General features: G+C 41.0%; 1 protein-coding gene across 3 annotated transcripts in view; it reads right to left on the bottom strand.

Annotated features, from left to right (window-relative positions):
• Positions 1–2,296: 2,296 nt before the first annotated feature.
• Positions 2,297–19,381, bottom strand: part of GRB2 (growth factor receptor bound protein 2) — a 46,148-nt gene continuing 29,063 nt past the window's right edge. For 2 of the 3 annotated variants that reach the window (XM_059828334.1, XM_059828335.1), the window contains 4 exons: positions 13,158–13,255; positions 7,278–7,400; positions 4,499–4,667; positions 2,297–3,110 (listed from right to left, as the gene is read on the bottom strand). In XM_059828334.1, coding sequence (XP_059684317.1) covers positions 2,925–3,110; positions 4,499–4,667; positions 7,278–7,400; positions 13,158–13,255 — 576 coding nt within the window. In that variant the 3' untranslated portion in view covers positions 2,297–2,924. The remainder of the gene's footprint in view (positions 3,111–4,498; positions 4,668–7,277; positions 7,401–13,157; positions 13,256–19,381) is intronic. The other variant, XM_059828336.1, reaches the window with a different exon arrangement.

The raw sequence follows: 19,381 nt of genomic DNA, 5'->3' as shown, positions 1-19,381 counted from the left end.
ATCTGTATTCCAGCACATTAACTAAAAAAGCAGCTGTTAAAAAACCAACCCAAAGCCTCGTGTCCGTGGGCCTTTTCTTATCATATATTAAAATCTACTACGAAAGCCACAGGCACTTTCTGAATATAAGCAAAGGCTGGGGAGAAGCTGCAGAGCCAACAGACCAGCAGCTTCTCCTAAGTAACCTGCAGAGCTGCCCGGACACCTTCTTAGAACGACTGAGCAGTTCCACTTCTTCAGGCAGCAAGAGAAAAGTGAAGATGAACTGCAAGGCACTGATCAAGGAGAGCAAAAGCTCCTGTGGCAGTCTGAGCCGTGCCTGCTGTGCTTACACAAGTCATACAGCCATCTTCCCCTCTGTCCTTCAGCAAGACGCTCCAGAAATAACTGGTGTATCGTTCTCCATTACTGGCTCCGTATAACAGTACAGTCCTTCTCACAGCAGCACTTGAGCAGTTTGGTAAAAAGCTTAAAAAAAAGCAAGGGAAGAAATATTAAAGTGCCACCCTCCTATTTTGCTGATAGATACGTGGTCTTCACTCCTGAAGTGACATGCTCATTCTTTTCCCCCTCCTTACTATCCTTAATAATGCCACCCGTGCCAAGTGACACGGCTCTCCATTGACTTAGCTTGAAAGAGTAAGGAATTTGGCCAGGCGTGCCGAGATTGAACTACGATGCTAAAGATTCTGAGCGATTCAGGCCAGAGCACACCTTACAGCTTTTCCCTCCCGTAGTAATTTAATATCCTATAAATTAGGTCGATCAGTTATATTTTCGTCAGTTAACTGAAATAACAGTCAGATGCTCAAGTGAAGAATTCAATGTATATTTATTATTCACAGTTAATTACTATCTACCAAATGCTGCTGCAGAGTTAAAGGATTAAGTACATAGGCCTTTTTTATTTAAACACTGATTTTTTTTTTAATATATATACACACACAAGACATATGTCTGCAAGGCTGCATGATATACACCAATTCCAAAATAAGGAAACAATCAAATGGTCCAGGTGTAGAATGCCATAGATTCCTTTTCCAATCACTTTACAAAGAAGGAAGAAAGTGAGTGACAGCTAGCAAGGAGAGGGGGAGAAAGTAATACTCTACAGGATAGCTCTCTCTTTCATCTGCTGGAAAATTAAAGTGTAAGGCAGAGTCCATCTCAGGAATAAAACATTTGTAACACTTAGTACAAAAAAGGCACCCTCCAACAAAAGATTGCCCGTGCTCAGGCAGGGCGGGAGGAGAGATCTCCGCTGCAGTTTTTGGATTCGTTGGTGGGGTGAAGGGAACCAGCCAAACGGCCACCAAAAGGAAAAATAATGCAACTGAAGATTGGCACAGAGCGTGGTGCGGCTTGATTGCTTTCCTTTCTGTCCAATTTAACGTCACACTGCTCTGGTGGAGGAGCAAATGGCCACAATAAATGCCATTATGGTGCGGGGTGGGGATTACAGTCATCACACAGCCTGCTGTGAATGGGGAGGGGGACGGGGGGGAATCTACTTCAACAGTAACACTGACCTGAGGAGGGAGGGAGAAACTGGAGAACAGTGATGCCAACCCCACTTGTCAAGAGCAACACGACTGCAAATATTCCCTTATCCAGGCCAAAGAGACAGGCTGATTACATGCATCACGTAGAAACATTCACTAATAGCATAAAGTTTTTTCAAGCACTATTTCTTGAGGTTTCTCTGCATTATAAAGTTTTCCATCAAAGGAATGTACATTTCATAGGACATCTCAGGGCTATTATTTCTCAAATTCCACCCTTAACCCTCCCTCCCCAAAATATTCTTCCTCATTTTCCCTGGTCATAACTTCCCCCTTTCTCTTACTTCTTTTGAGGCTCCTGGTTGCAGCTCCCCACCCCTGAGCAGCCTAAGCTGCCACTTGAATGACTTGATTTTATCTTCCTTGGAATAAGGAAAGTTGAACAGTAAGACAAATCTTAAGATTAAAGCTCCATCTCTGTTTGCAGATTTTTCTCAAATGTCCATTGATAAAACCACCCTCCTTTACACCCTTCCCCCAAAAGTATTTATTTACACATAGGCAGAAAAAAAACCCTCTGAAAAGCTCTGGACTGTCCTTTTAACTTAAAAAATAATAAAAAAGAAAATAAGGGAAAGGCACTATGGAAAAAATTACAGAATGTGCTCAACCGTACACCTTTAAGAAAAAAACAAAAAAGCTGTCAGCACAGCATTAACAGACTTCAGTTGTAGGTTGGATTTTCTCAAAGCAGCTCTGTGACTCAAAAGAAAAAGAAAAAAAAAGCCACACAACTCTTCTCCCTTCCCCTGCTTGGAAGCTGCTCAGCTTCAGAAGAAAGTGCCAAAGGAGAAGAGACAATAAAAATTAGATTAACACCTCATCTTTCCCAGGCAAGAAGAGCTGAATGTTGAAGGCAAAAGCAGAGACTGATGATTTTTGTTTTTTTTTTTAAAGGCAGGACTGTGGATTTGGTTCTTCTCTCATGTCCCTTCATGTCAAATGAAGACCGTTTGCAGAGAGAGAAAATACCAGCAGAGTTTCTCCCTTTTCCTTTAACTGCATGGCTAGGACTTTATATGGCATTAAAACTTCATGCACTGATGGACAGAGGAGGAGGGGGAAACAAGAAGAGTGAATGAAAGGGGGTAACCCAGGAGCAGCTGAGGAAATTTGTTATTTTCATTTTTCTCTCTCTCTTTTTTTTTTTTTTAAAGATAAGTTTTGGTGTGTAAGTTGAACGCTTCCCCCGCCCCCCCCCCCCCCCCCTGAAGTTCCGTACTGAGTGAAGGAGGATCACCTCACGGTGAAAGGTGACTCAGGTTTTATCGCCGTGTGATTTTAGGTCACTGGCTGCAGTTAGGCTCTGTATGTGTATTTACTGTTTCTCTGGTTTCTTTAAATAATCTCTAATATTTATCTCTAGATGTTCCGGTTCACTGGGGTCACATAGTTGCGTGGAAACATGCCCGTCTGTCCGTGGCAGGCTCCCTTCCACCAGTTGGGGTCAGAATTGTCAAGGACTTGGATAAAGTCTCCACGGCGGAAGCCCAGCTCTCCTTCCTCCTGGGGATCAAAATCAAACAGGGCCTGAACGTATGTTGGTTGCTGAAAGGGGAAAGAAAAAGATACACAAAGTGAGAATCATCCACAGCACTCAAGACACCTGGTCCCTCAGGCCAGAGCTTAACTTACACCAGAGTTTAACAATAAACATTCAGGCTGTCTCATTTCCCTGCAAGCCAGCTTCCAACATCGGTAGCAAGATGCTAAAACAGGAAAGCATAGTCTCTAGAAGACCTTAGAAAAAAGTCAAGTTTCTGTGAAAGAGCTGAAATAAAGATAACAGATGACTCAGATGTTTTCCTAGTATTTTCCAGTCTTCATGACCTACTGTAAATCTGTACTCTATTGCAATACAATGGTCTTTTTGCTTATTCATCCTGTTTTCACCAACTGACAGCATGAATACTACTAATCTACCTAACACTGTGATACACAAAGTTTCCCCTGAAAACAGATGTTGGCATTTTACACATTTTCCTTAAAACTCTCCAGTATCAAGAAATTCTGTTGCGGAGCATTTTGCCTGGTCAGCAAATGCTTCCATTCTTATGGAAAAGCTACCAGTTAATTTATAATGCATTTGCGTTCTTAAAATCGTGAGGCTAGGAATGTATCCTCAAGCTTGTAATTTTCAGCCAGCTGTTTTCTCATCGTCTGTTTATCACTGACCCGACAATGCAGAGCCAGATGTTAACTCAGATGAACTGTGGCTAAGGGTGCCTGTGGCACCTGAGAGCGGTACGAGTTCCACACCCCTCGTCTTCAAGCTAGAACTAGAATGCTGCATATGGAGGCAAAAGGATTTATCCAAAAATCGACCAAAGATCCAGTTACATCCAACATAACATTTTGATTGCCCTGGGAAATGGAACAAAACAAAGAGCTAAATATACTCCAGCTGCTCTGCTGGCACTTAGCAGTAGATTTTGGGTTCTCTTAACACTGGCTAGATCCAAACCAGGAGGCTAGAGATGTTTCATACGCTACTACCTGTAACCATCTCTTCAGGACAGACCAGTACCAAAGCTTCACTGGCTACAGAGGGGTACAGTTCTGACTATGAACCAGTACAAGTAGAACTATACTATGTCTTAAAACAGGACTAAACCCATTTTTAAATCACAGGAGTCAGATAACCTTTCTCCACAGTATCCATAAACATTAAGACAAGCCAACTGTTCAAGCAGCAAGAGTAACATTTTGCCAGAACTGAACAGGAGACTAGGAGTTAGCAGGTAGGCTTTGCCCAAACATCCAGCTTATTTCCCAGTATAATTCTGGCTGCGGGATCTAAAGATGTGCTTCCACAGACAAGAAAAATGTCTGTCAGCTTCTCTCCCTCCCTACTCATTTGCTCTAAGATGCAGTTGCGCTTCAGACTGTGGTTTCAATAGCCTGAAAAGCGCACTGTACGAGGACCCTTCTCTTACCTGTGGCACCTGTTCAATGTCCCGGAGAAATATTTGCTGGTTCCTGGAGACAGATGTGGATCTGTGATAATCTACCAGCTCGTTCAAAGAATTGAACTTCACCACCCAGAGGAAATACTTGCCAGCCCCATCTCTAAGCACCTTGAAGTGCTGCACATCATTTCCAAACCTGTGCGGAAAGAATGATGAACACAAAAAAAGCACGTTATTAGTCACTGAGTACTCCTCTTTTGGGATTGTCAGCACAGAGTCTGGAACAAAAAGGTCCTTCAGGGCACAGTGAAAACTGTCAATGACACTGATAATATAGATTGCTGTATGGCTGCTGCAAGAAAGATGTCTGAAAACCACTTGTCAATTGTATTTTACAGAAATCAGTGATCAGAGAGGTAGAACCCAAATAGTGAATTTATTTAGAAAAAAATCCTGCAAGCTTCACATGTGCTTTTCTTATAATAGGACTTCAGTTCAAAACCAGCTTTTCAAATCACTCTGAATTTGTAAAAGTTTGAAGTCTTTTCGTAAAAGATTTCTGGTATAACAACACTTTTTATCCTGGATGACATGCAGTATTTCAGCTTTTTATTTTACATTACATTGCCACATAGCTGGCATCCAGTACATGTACTTTTTGATGTATGCAGTCACGTGAGTTGCTGAAGACAGTGCACAGAATACCTTGGACACATACCATGGACTTTGCAGTACAAGTGCAAGGTCACATTAAAGTAGCTGCACCATCATGCCTTCCACTCCACATTCCCAGATACAAGATTTTGAAGTCAAACAGTACAAGCGCTTTGGTTTAGCTCTTCACGCACAGCGATTTCACAACTGACTCAAACCAATTTAGGTTTGTGCTACTCTTGCTACGGTCCTGTACTTCTCACCGTCTCAGTCCCTCCCTCACACAGCAGCACTGGGTGTGTGTGATACTGCAATACACAAGCACCAGTCCCATTACAGGTAAATTGTTGGGAAAACACTGCCACAGGGAGGGTAGGATTGTCCCTTTTGGTAGCCAGTCTGGACTTAGGCAAAAGACTGTCTTGCAAAACAAAAGGATCTCTCTGGTCCTTCAAAAACAAAGAACAGAAAATGCTTCAAAGGTGATGCTGCACATGGAACGCAGCAACTCCAATTCTGTGTTAACAATTCTTCCCAACAAATGATGGCATTCAGTTGAAGCTACTTTTCCAACAATTTTACTCTGAATAAAGGGGAACTCCAAAGAGTCCATCGGGATTTTCCAGACGAGTGGCACATCAGTGTTTTTTCTTCAGTCTAAAACACTGAAAACAGGAGACAACTGTTTTCCACTTGCATGCACAGCTTCTATACATCGGCTAAAAATGTAGATGCTATCTTGGCTGTAAAGCTAACATGAAACAACTCATGAGGACTGCCTCTGGTCTCCCTTCCTCAGCCTGAGAGCTTCTCACCATTTCAAATCCCGCAGATCACTTTTTAGGAAAAAGACTTTTCTAAATTAAACAAAGAGGGGAAAAAAACCCCAAACCAACTGAGACATTACCACCAGATGGCAACACTAAGCTAACAGGCAGGCAGAGCTATGCTATTACAACTTTGTTTCTTAAAGGAATGCACTTTCTGGAATGAAGCTTCCATTCATATCTAGTATTCCAGCTCAGATGATTGTATTCATGACAGAAATATAAACACCTCTTAAAACCAGTGGCTTTAATCCAGTTTGTTGGCATGACTCAGTGCTGCTGTACAGGAGGACAAAAATTTGGTTACAGACCAAAGATGACCAGAAAAAAAAAAAATCCTGATGAGACAGATCACTGACAGTTACAGAAAACACAGCAAACTAGGAATCGTGCATGAATAATCAAAAATTGTTAGGATTCTAAAGAAAAATCATCTTAATTTCTGGTAGGAAAGAGGAAGATTACATGAAGTAAAGGGCAAAAATCAACTGCTGATGACAGAATCCCTCCCACGCCCAACCCACGTTAAATTACGTCACGTACGCTTTCAAGTTTCTAATACCTCTATTTTACAGTGAATTCAGATGGGCAAGATAGGTAGCATGGTATTTGTGGGCCATGGCTAACTAGCAGGAACTCTTGCTGGTTAACAGTTAATACTTCTAGTAAGGTTATTCAAGGATGGATCACAGAATCATTAAAGTTGCAAAAAGACCTGTAAGATCATTAAGTCCAACCAGAGAGAGAGAGAAACAGAGAACTGCTCCTCCTCACTTCACTGTTACTAGACTGAATTTCTTTACCAATGTGGAATGCAGCTGTGAGAGATGGAAGAGGCCTCTGTTTTCACAGCTCCGTGTCCCAGTGCTAGACAACATGAATATCCCCAAAGCATGTGACAAGCAGACACGAAAACATATTTGTAAGTGTACTACACAAAGAGAAAAGATAGACTACTAACTTGTACTGCAGAAGAGGAATGAAGGAGGATGGGAGAGAACATGTACACCCTAGGCACTCTGTGGCTGTAAGGAGGAGGAATGGCATCCACAAACAAACCAACAGATAGTGCCTGAGACTACACGGGCCAGACAGCAACATGCCACCAGGTCAGCCCTGTAGGCTCGTTACAAACCACAGCATATATATTTGTTCTATTAAAGAGGGAATCAATAAGTATCACTGGAAGAACAGGAATGCTATAGGGCATCTGAAAGATTATTCTTGCTCCTCAGCATTAACAATCACCTGTCCTTCACCCATGAGTCCAAATGAGCAGTAGATGGCCTGATTACCACACATGATTGCTTCTGGGCATTACTTACTTGACTGAGAGGGAAAAGTCCCCAGGAGCACTCTCACTTTCCCTGATGAGGAAGGCACCATCGTGTCTCTGTTTGCCTAACATCTCTTCAGCCTTCGCTCGGGGAATCTTTCCAAAAAACCACCTGTGGAGTGAGGAAAAGAAAACAATAGGGAAAGTTAAGAATGTTAATCCTTTCATGGAAAAGCCAGATGTAGATATTCACACAGAGATGAAATCATTCCTAACAGAAATAACTAAACTGCACCTTACTGCCACTCCAATACAGGCTATTGAACCATGCTGTTTTTCACAATGTTTCATCTCATCCTGGCAATGAAGCAACAGTGACTTGCTAAGTAGGTGCTTGCAATAGCCCTATTTCACCCAATCTAGCAAAGCCGAGATGTGGTAAGAGTGAAATCCTCAAATTACAGGATTTATTTTCAGAGGTGGAAAAAAACCTGCTCAAAATCTAATGCGTTATTCACATTGTTTTGCAGCTTATTGTATCTGCATTTTAGCATATAAAACAACATGAGAACCTAATATCCACAACTGCTTCGCAGCAAAGTCCTGCTTTGTGAGACTAAGACGACTACCCTGGGAACTGGCTACAACCTTGGACAAAGTTAAAATGTCTACTGCGGTCTGCACTGACATCTTAGTAATCAGACCTTATAACCTGAAGTCAAACAGATTAAATGCCTAGCTCAAGCAAGAAACTCAAGTCCCTTCCTCTGTCACTAATGAATAAAATTTCATGTCTCTACATGCAAAGTTTTAATTGTCCAAACTGTATGATGCCATCAACTCAGAGACAACAAAGAAGTCCTGCGCTGGTGGCTGGTCACTATTAAACTTCCCCATGATATCGAAGCATTTATTTCACTCTTAGTACCCAAAGATAATCAGTGGGGAGTAACTACACAGTCTCCTTTATTACTTATGCCTCCTAAGGAGAAGCCACCCATGCCTTAGTCATGATTTGCAGAGCAGACAATACAGAAAATTTAAGTTATTAAGGGTTAAGCACAGAAGCATCACTATATTAACGGGTAGGAATTTTTTTTTTTTTTTAAAAAGTAGTATTTGCAAAATGCAAGGGAAACACTGGGAGTTCACTCACAGGTTTCTCTTCAGAAACATCACAGCTGTAGAAACAAGATCCTGCATATGGATTGACACATCCTGCACAAATCATCAAAAACAATTTCTAGTCTCTTTTAGATCAGGTGGTAAGACACAACTACTTCAGCAGAGAGAATGAGTAGCTTCATTCAGCAGCTGGTTGGTCCTGCAGCCCAGAGTCCAATCTTTCTGACCCCTACCACAGCACTGTGGTTGGTCAAAGACTGGTATCTCCTGTCAGAAAGCTAAGGCAGATGCCAGGAGTGGAGCTACATGCAGACCAAGTGAGAAAAGTTCCTTCAAAGTCTTTCTACTTCACTGCAGAGGAGTGCTGAGCTGGGCATGCAATTTGGTTCTAGGAAAGATGCTGGTAATACTTGTTTCAGTAGCCTATTTTCTTGCTTTCTCCTACAGTCAGGACAATCTAGCAGCTTTCACATAAGTGCTTGCATGAAAGAGCTGTGCCATCAAGCCACATCTGAAATTCTCGACAGCTGTGCAGAAGCCAAAGCCACAGGCTGACCACCTCCATGACACCAAGGGTGAACCCACCTCAGGCAACCAGATCGTCAGCACTGACCTACAGCCCCTGGTCATGGGATTCTTACCCACATTTACATCTGCATTTCCAGAATAATCCAAGATTAAAGGCAAACAAGAGCTGAGTGGTAGGTCACATGGTGTGGGAAGAGCAGAACCATCTTCACAACCAAAAAGTACAGCTTTCAGTTCCGAGTACCAGATCACACAGGATAGAAGCACTTACCACACAGCCTATAACCATGCAGATGGTTGACCTTAGAGGAGAGCGTTTAGTAACAAGGGCTCTACTCACAAAGTTTACTTTCTACAGTGAAGGTTTTGGTGCAGCAAAAAGGCAGAAGTTACAGAACCCACCCTGAAACAGAGCCGTTCTTAAGAGAAGTTGAAGCTTTCATGATATCACAAAGTCACCAGATATTCCTCTCTAAGAAGCTATCTCTAGAGGTGAAGGAGGACCGATTACTTGATTACCAGACTCTCCAGCTACTGGCAGCCCTCGCTCCTCTCACTGGCTGGCTTCAGTATCTGCTCACCATAGGAGGCTACACAAAACCACATCTCTGTATTACATCAAGGATGATGAGTCCACAGATGTATTTCTACTATATGTGACACATTCAATAAAGCTGCTCTACGACATCCCCCTTGTAAAAGGGGTATTCACTCCATTTAGCTATGCAGCTCCATTATGAAAAGCATTTGGGCACTGAAAATTATACATCTTGTTTACACACTCGGTTTCCATGATCACCTAGACATGTTTCACTTGCTTGCAAGTCTTTTTGTGTACTTTTTATCCCCTGGAATGGAAAGGAAAAGCTTTCTCCCACAACTATCCTATTTCCAGCGATAAAGAACTTCATGGCATTTAGTACTTTCCTGGTGGTTTAGCATCTGCACTGCCTCTCGGTACCCGAGGTGGTGGCAGAGACAGCAGAGGGAGTGTCTACCTGTCTCTCACCGCACTTTGCTGCCTTCAACCAAGAGAAACCATTATGTGAAACTCCTTCAGAATTCAAAGGTATTATTTTGTTTCCTGGGCTTTTGGCACAATTGTCAGAAAGATAAGGAAGTCTTGAATTTTGCCTCTGCCAAATGTTACATAAAGCAAGCTTTATATTACAATTTTAGATATCTTGCCATAGTTCTTGTTTACAAAGTGTTTTAATTCTGTTTAGTTCTCAAATAATTCTCAATTACTCACATGTGACTTGGAAATGAAAGCATCACCTTAAAAAAGACAAAACACCTCACCCATCTCTGTAAAATAGAAGGGAAGCATGACAGAGCTCAACAGAACTTCTATAATCCTTCCTGAAGCCTCAGAAGTATACCCTGGTTTTCCCCTAAATTTTACTGAATCACTGCAAAGTAAAAGTGTACAATTCGATTAAAGGAAGTAACACTTCCAAAGTAACAATATAAAATCCTTAAAGTTTTCTGCCAGTTGTTTCTAAGGCCCTTTACTTTAAATAGACAAAAATATTTCACAGCTCTTGAATTCCCTTGCAGTTTTATGACTTCACTACCACTTTAGCCCATTCAGAGTAAAAAAGCTTGAATTTTAAACATAAAAAAGATGAAAAGAAAACCCCATAGATGAAAGAAACAAAGAAAGTTATTTTGAAGGACTAGCGTCTACTTAAGAACACACTTGCAAAGCACAGAAGTGTTGTGCACATCTGAATCTTTGCTACAGAATGATTGAAAAAAATAACAAAAATCACAGCATGTCCAAGAAAATTAGGCCAAAGAAACTGACCACAACATTCCCACAGCCTCCCTGCTGAAAGGCTAAGCTTGATAACTCTTGTCTTCAACCAGCTTTGTAATGTAGGTGAAACTCATCCAGTCAGCACTGCAAAAGCAAATCCGGGCATTACTGCTGATGCTACACAGCTAGAAGGAGATGCACTGATTGGTACAACACAAAGTTCACATCGCGTTCAGACTCATTTCAATCGGCAATTTGGCAATTCTTTTGGCTTTACTTTGCACAACCATTTAGCTTGGCCGATTTCCTCCACAAAAGTTACAATACTGCAAAGTGAGACTTCAGCAATGTCTTCAAGAAAAGCTGATTATGAACACAAACACTCGAGATACACACACCATGAGTCTGATCCAGGCCGTTTCATAAATGGCAAATTCTTCCCCTGCCTCCTTAAAGAGAGAAAGGTAGCCCTGCCACTGAACTGCACTGTTGTGCCTTCACAGGAAGCCTCCCTGCCCAGTTTCCTGCAGCTCTTCTGCGTATCATGCCTATGTCTACTTACATCTTTGCTTTGTTAATTGATGTGGCAATTCAGATTAACCCTTCAGAACCCAGGTGACTCAGCTGGTGACCGAGAGGTGCCACATTTTCCTTTCAGCTTTATTTGCTAGCAGTTACAAATCAAACCGGAAGATTCGCAAAACACAAGCAAGAAAAAACCACTGCATTTAAGACTAGCTATGGGGCTGGAAGATTTAAGTTTCAGGTCCTAGGACAGGATTTAAAGCCATTTTCAGTTGCTTTCTTTCCAAATCCTCTTGAAAAACTCTCGTGCCACAACACGGTTTGATACTAGTCTGAGAAAAGGAACATTCTCTTTCTCATACCTGGTTAGCTGCCTGCAATTTGCTTTTTGTATGACCTGCTGGACTACTTAGGGAGCTCTGCATTACAGCTAAGCTAACATTACACTATAAAAACTTTTGCATAATTTCCCAGGGTTGTTAATGCACTAGTTAAGACTCCCAGCATTGCTGACACATGGAGCTAACTCCATCCAGCTGCCATCAGCAGTTTAAACATCTTCAGAAAAGGTCAAATTAACTACACTTAAAAAACATTACCAAGTTCACCCACTTGCAGGCTCAGACATCCTTCATTCCCCTTTGATATCAAAAAGCAAAAAACTGACAGTTCTATCCCTCTAAAACAAAATACCATGGATGATTACAGAACAAACTGATCATCATCGCAGGAGACACCGCAGTATAACTCAAATGCCTGCAAAACTGTTATGAGAAGACGTATGGTGATTCAAATCAATGAGAGAGAAACTGCAACGTACATTTGTGATCCCAAATGGACTAACATGATTAGGGTAAACTAGACACGTTACTGCAGCAGACAAGGTTTTAAACAATTTCAGAATTTTCTTGTGCATCCTTGCTTCACTTCCCACTTGGCTGCACTAAAGCAGTATACCCCCTCTCCTTCTTGGCACACAGTCCCTCAGAAGCTTCCTTCTGCTACTTCAAAAGAGCCCTTAGAAAAATAATTCTTGATTGGATTTAACTGCATTATCTTCATGATATAATTACAGCCAACAATTAACAAATCAATCATCAGTTTTCATGGGCAACTGAAACACTACAGCTCCTTGTAAAAACCCTGATTACAGGTTTTGCTGGTCCTTCCTAAACCTTATCTCCCCTTTGAAACTCTTCACCCAGAGCTTGCTGTTTTCTTTTTCAGATGTTGAAGGATCTCAAAGGTTGGCAGAACCAGAGTTTAGCAGAAATACATGGACTATCACAAAGAAAATATCCAGTTATGAAACGCTTCTATTTTCATATGCTAGATTCTTTCTATCTAGGAGGAAACGTTCAAGGTAGTTACTCAAATACAGTTCTGTGGAGCTGCAAATCAATGCAACTGTACTTGCATAACACTACACACTCTTTGAGATTGGCCTGCTTTGTGAGACAGGTGTTGGACCAGATGACTGTTAGAGGTCCTGTCTGACCTAAACTATTCTGTGATTCTATACTCAGGATGTGACATAAGACATACTGAGAGTTCAGCTCCAAATATCCTTAAACATTTTTCTGGTGAGCTGTGAATGCCACAATTCTTACTCTTATCTGCTACGCTAAGTAAAATAGAGAATCATCACAAGAACACAGTCACTCTTTTTCCTGGTGCAGTGGTGGTGACAACTCTCTACTAAAGAGTCTTCTGCTGATTTATGCCTACTCCCCCCACGGTCAGTCTGTCTGACACTACAGCAAAACACCAGGACAACCACCAGAAACGCTTCCAAAAACACTCTGTTACATAGCTAGCTGTGAAGTGAGTTACAGTAAACACTACAGCCAGAGATACAAGTCAATAGCTATCCTTTATCTATCCATACTTTTTGGTAGATCTGGTAAGGTACAGCAGAAAATCTTCCTTTTGTTTGAGAGGATGTGCAAAAGTAAGATCAAGGGAGCCTATCACCAGAGATCTACTTACGGATGTGGTTTCATTTCTATGTAGTTCTTGGGAATGAAGCCGTCTTTTCCATTGAGTTCTGCCTTGTACCAATTCTGATCGCATTCTTCATTCAAAACCTGAAGGAAGCAAACAAAAAATAAGCTTACCACATTTCAAGATACAGCAAAACTGATGAATGTACTAGCTGATTCTTCCCATTCTTGTTCCAAAGACTGCTCTTGCAAGATGAACCTATAAAAAATGGTGCTAGTCATCCTGCTCCACTGCATCTCATGAGTGTTCAGAACTGTGGCAAACAAAAAGCTGGATGAGTAATTTAAAACAGCCAAAGGATTTTGGTGCCAAAACCCCATGCTTTAGTAAGAAAGTCACTGTAAGTCCACAGGTACTTTTAACAACATAACTAGACTGAGGTCTGTGCCAAAGATTAAGCTGGCTGTCATCACCAAAAATTCTGTCCAAAATCTGCAAGCCAAGAAATTCTGATTCTTTATCACTTCTAATGATCCCTTTTTCCTGAATTCAGCTGACAAACCTGATACTTTCATCATAAACGTGATTTCATCCAGCTTTTCTGCATTTCCACTGGTTCCACACTGGATATGTTAAAGATTCTACGCAACATCTATATTATAGAGAATTTTACAAAAAACTCCCTCGTGCCAACATTAGCACAGGCCTAGCTTCAGATACAACTGCAGCTTCAGCTGGTTTTGCTGATGCAAGTTAAAACCAGGTTAAATCGGACAGCAGAAACAGTGACTTGCCTGTTGAGCATTTTTTATGTTAATAAAGCAAGTTAAACACATACAAACAGCAAGTGTAGATGAACAAAGTTTCTTTTTTTTTTTTTTTAAAGGGATACTTTTCTTACTATAACTTTATTCTACAATGAATGAAAGATCAAGAGTCACAAGAGATGAGCCACGTGAACAGGTAGCTTTAGAAAGCACAAATTGACACTTTGAAGCATACTTGCTCTAGAAACTTGGGTGCTTTATTTTTCATTGAATTTCTGCCAAATGGTACAGTGCAATAGGCAAGGCTGGTACGCTGACTGAAAGTAGTCTCTTGAATAAAGTAGTAATATGTTCTGTAAATAAAGCCATGCTATAGTTTGAACGTACCTCTCTCCAAAAAGATTTCATTTGGTGTTGGAAGTAACATCACACAGAACCTGCCCCCCCCCTTAAAATTAAGCACCACAACAATACTTTTCCCAGAACACTTTCATTCCTTCTCAGCTTTCTGAAATTCTTTTTTAACTTTGTGACAACTGCCAACAAAAAACTGAATCTGACTTAAAAAAGATATATACTTAAAGCCTCAAGTCACAAAAGTATCACATGATTAGCATTGCCTGAATGCGGGAAGACGAGGAAATGCAAAGAGAAAGACAACATGAATGCAGATCCAAAGATCACGTACTACATACACATGCAGTTATGGCGAAGATATCCACCAAAACCCCAAAATCTTCATAAGCAATTACTGCTGTTTCTGACTTCTTTTTTTCTTTCCCTATCTCACTATGTTTCTTTTTTGGAAGGGTGATGAGAGGAAATAAAAAAAAGAAAAGCAGACAAGAATTTGCAAGTGCAGCCTTAAAATTCTTATAGCTGACAGGAGTGCTTCAGAAAATTAAACTCTAAAGATGAACGTTTGCTGCCTTTCAAAAATACGTGACATTTCAACACCCTAATCTGCCTCATTGCCGACTGCTACATGTAAAAGAGAAAAACCTCAGCATCTACTGAAATGAAATCTGGTAAAGCAAAAAGAGAACAGAATCTGAATCTCCTCAGAGAATTACAGTGGGTAATAGTTACCTGCCTGTTCCTTAACTCCCAGCTGAAGAGGCTGATGGTAGGACATGCATCCCCCCAGGTGCCAACACTTCCATTGGGGAACTAGCACAGTAGCAGGGCCACACTACAGAACTCCAGGTGAGCAAAGATATGCACCTTTACGGCCCATTTCAGGGTATTTTCAGTTGAAGAGACTTTAATACTTGAAAGATCCTAAGTACTTTTATACAAATAAAAATATTCAACTATCTTTTGAGCAGTTACTACTGTGGGCTTCCATTTATTTATTTACAAGCATTGTTTTAGCATGCATTACAGTTCAGTCATTTAGCAAGGATAATCTGACCACAGGTCATGAGCAGTTCAAGTGTGGCTATGTCACAGGCTCTGAGTTTAAAGCTTGCACATGGAGAGTTGATGCAGATCAGCTGATGTCTGCTGAATTGCCTTTAAGCAAGAAAAAGGTGCACATCTCTCACAACCGCCGTACTGACTGCACAATAGTGTTCTGTGCAGAAACTGATTCAACTCCAGAATATGAAATACAGGTAGATGACACCAACAGGCAGCTCTGGGACACTGAGCGGGGGAGATGGAGATTAAAAACAGGTATGTAAAAAAGTGAATTGCATTCAGACTAGGGAGACAGAAGGCACAGGTTGAAGCCCAGATCTACAACTCAGTCATGCAAAGATTTTGGCACATTGCTTGAATGACCAGGAAGTTTGGTTGTTATATACCTCAGCCGCCATCACTAGAGTCATTTACAATACAACAGAACACAAACATGACACATTGTGGTATGATTTCTTATGCAAGTGCACATTCCTTTATCAAAGATAGCACAGATCAAACCTTCGATAAGATTGTGTACTACAAACCCATTTCATTACCATCAGAGAGCAGTTAAGGGATAAGGCAGTCTGTTCTTTCTCCAGGAATAAAAAAATGGGTAAACTGTAGCTTCACACGAAGGACATTACCACATATTCGTGCTTTTGGCAGTAGGTATTAAAAATTATCAGAAATTCTAATGCCCAAATGTAAATTATTTTAATGAGTTTTATCTTGTTCTGAAGATATGCTAATAGATTTGGAGGAGCCAAATCACATAGGGCTTGGGGTACTCATTAATGCTTGGCCTGAAGCCAAATGCCAGTGAGGGAGCATTGATGAGGCATGCATTAAGCTTTGTGACCGGAAAAAAATAGTTGGATAGAAGGCATAGGAAGGTGAACTGCCTACACATATGCGTGTACAACCTGTTCAGGGGACTTCTGCTGTAATAATGAATCCTCCACAGCTCCCCCCTTCAGTGGCTTTGTTTGCTCCAAGGACTTTTTCCTGCTTCACACCCAGACTGACGTATCTTCATAGCCTGTTGTCCTTTCTAAGATCATTTTAACTAGCTGTCACAGCTCCATTCACACCCTGGCAGACAGCCAACCTACCCATGCCCTGTATTATATATCAGAGAGCTTATACACACAGTCACCCTGTAAACACCCCTGTCTTCCCCCTTCCAAGTCTTTCAGTGTGCACTCTTCCAGTGGCAACAGAACCTAATGTTTTCTTTACAAAGCTCCATGTTCACATAACATTTAAAGAGGAGTCACAGATATCACAAAATCATTTTTTCTGACAGTGTCTCAAACAGACACCACTGGAGCTGCTCCCGATAGTTAGTCAAGCAAAAGACTTGTACTGAAGTACCTTAAATTCAGCACAACTTTGCAGCCACGTGCACAAGGCTGGAATTCTGGTGGCTGCTATAAAGTTATGTAGCTATTATTGTGACAACTGCAGAATAGTAATGTAAAATTTCATTTTACTTCAGCTTTCAAAAAAACTTATGCCACTAACATCCATTAGTGAAATACAACTAAAAAGTAAGTTGGGAACACACGTAAGAACTCTGTGCACTGGTGTGTCCAGATGTTTACATCTGACATTGCTCTCTCGTGTTTTAAATCATAAACCCGCTGAAATGAAAAAGAACTGACTTTAATTAACCCATTTTGCTGCAAAACATTTTAAGAAAAGCATCCAGTAAATCCATCTATCCCATACCTCCAACTGGCTTCCAAGTGATTTCCAGATAGTAATTAAGATTAAAATTTATCATCTGGATACTTAAAAACGAGTGCTATGCCTCTAAGAAAAACAAAGATTGTAGCTGAACTACAGTAAGATTTTCCCAGACTTAGCAAAGCTATAAAATTTAGTATAAGTACCATATGTATCACTGGATTTTGCTTTGACAATTTCCCCAAGTACAAATAAATACAGATAAATTAAGCAACAAAATGAAACTTAAAAGATTCACTGCTCCAAACTGAGACAGCCTTCACAGTCTGCAAAAAATCTAAAAGGCACAAACATTTATTTATCTCAACAACTGTTAAAAACTGCTGCTCTTTGTATAGGTCAAAACATAAAGCATTCCTTTGCAGCCAATCCCCTTGCCGGCTATAGATCTAATCAAGTCTATGCCAGAGCGACTCTTCCTTTCACACTGGGGCATCTATGCCTGAGAGGAGGAAGAAGGAAGGATATTTTTAGCCGCTACATTTGAACACATACTGCCATGTGATGTCCTCAGTCTGTAGTCAGCCCTGTTCTACAGTAATAGTGGCTCAACTGCTGCCTGTCAGTTTCCTAGTTTGATAATAGATCTCTTATCAACAAAAGCCCATCTGTTCCCATGGAAATGGAGAAGAGGCACTGCAGAAGAGCCGTACAAGGCAGTTCCCAAGTTTTAGCTAGAACAGTTCACACACAGCAAGCGTCCCCAGCCATTTTAAATTCCATACCTAGCAAATATTTCTAAGCACAGCTTTTCCACCCTTGTGAATTGTCGCACACCAGTCTTGATCCTCTCAAAACCAAGCAGCTTTCAGGAACATGCAGGCACTAAATTGGAACATAACAAGCAGATCTGGCATCTCAACTCTCAAGCTGACTCCCATATGCAAACATGAAACTAAACATAAGGCCTCAAATGTACTTATGTGCTTGTGAATTTAGCCAAATTCATCAGAATGCTTGGGTTTTGGAGAGACAAAACCCCAAAAACTTGTTCAGAGAGGGCTCTGAGTTTTGGCTGAACCTCCTCTTTTCCCCCCCTTTTTTTTTTTTGGGTGTGTGTATGTGTGTGTGCGTTCTTGCTGCGCTGAAACAGAAGGTAACACAACTGCCCAAGTACAACCTGTTAGCTTCCAAAGTGGTTTTTCTCCTCAACGAAGTTGTGCTGACACTCCCACAAAGAAAACAATGCAGTATATTAAAAACACTCCCAAAGTCTCAAGAACCCAAGGAAAGCGCTCAGCCACACTCACACTAGAGCAGGAATTAAAATTTAAAAAGTGAACAAATGATTCAAAGGCAGCAATGCTGCAACTGAATTTTTAAGCCTGGAAAATACTCATCCCAGGGTGGAATGGTGGGTGGAAGGACGGTTCTCACCCTCTGCAGAGGTGCTTTAACACAGCTTTTCATTTCAGAGAAAAATGGCTCCTTTTCTGCTCCAAGAAGAGAGGTACAATCTAGCTACAAAACCAGCAAGCACCCACTGCTTCACGGGAAGCTACACCTGAATTCAACAGAGCAAGTTCACCACAGTCCATTACACAGCATTTTCCTTCCCCACAAACTCACGACAAATGGCACCACAGGATATTCAAATTAATTTCTTCAGAGTTTTGTAGAAGACAACCCAAGACACAGCCTGGTAACCTGCAGCTCCCCACCTCATCCTCATGTTCCACGAAATCCCCGGAACAAATGAATCCTCCTCACTCCAGCTGCCTAACACCATCTGCAAGGCGGCTGCACGGAGGAAACGGCATCTTAAGGAAACCTAAGATAATCTGCACGTCAAAATGGCATTGTAACTCAGGTCAAGCCAAATCAGACTTTTTCCTTTCTTGGTTTATTCATCGTGACACACTGTACAGTTAATTTTAACTTCCAACATTCAATGCAAAAAGATACATTAGACAATTAAGGTGACTTGCTCAAGAACACACAACTGCTAAAATATTTTAGGCCTTTCCATAAATTCAATTGATCATAATCACACACAGGAAATGCAAAATATATACACTTTTCAGATCAAAACATAAAGCACCATATTTGGACATGATTGCTTTAAGATTGTGAATACTTGCTCTCCAGGCGGATATAAAAAGCTGTGAAAATGCTTAACAACCACTGAGCAAGTGTTACTGGCAACAGTCAGAGAAAGATTGTTTCTTAAACCGCCCTCAACTACCAAGTATTATAATATAATACCTAAATAATGCATATAGATTGTAATATGATGCAATAATGTGTTATGGATACAGGTTTTCGTTCTCACCCTCACCCCAATTCCCATCATCACTATAGGAACACTTCTTCCCACCGTTATCTTTTTAAAGGCCCAAAAAGAGC

Source organism: Gavia stellata, chromosome 22 (genome assembly GCF_030936135.1).
Source record: "Gavia stellata isolate bGavSte3 chromosome 22, bGavSte3.hap2, whole genome shotgun sequence".
Classification (NCBI taxonomy): Eukaryota; Metazoa; Chordata; class Aves; order Gaviiformes; family Gaviidae; genus Gavia; species Gavia stellata.
This window is presented reverse-complemented; position numbering and strand designations above follow the sequence as displayed.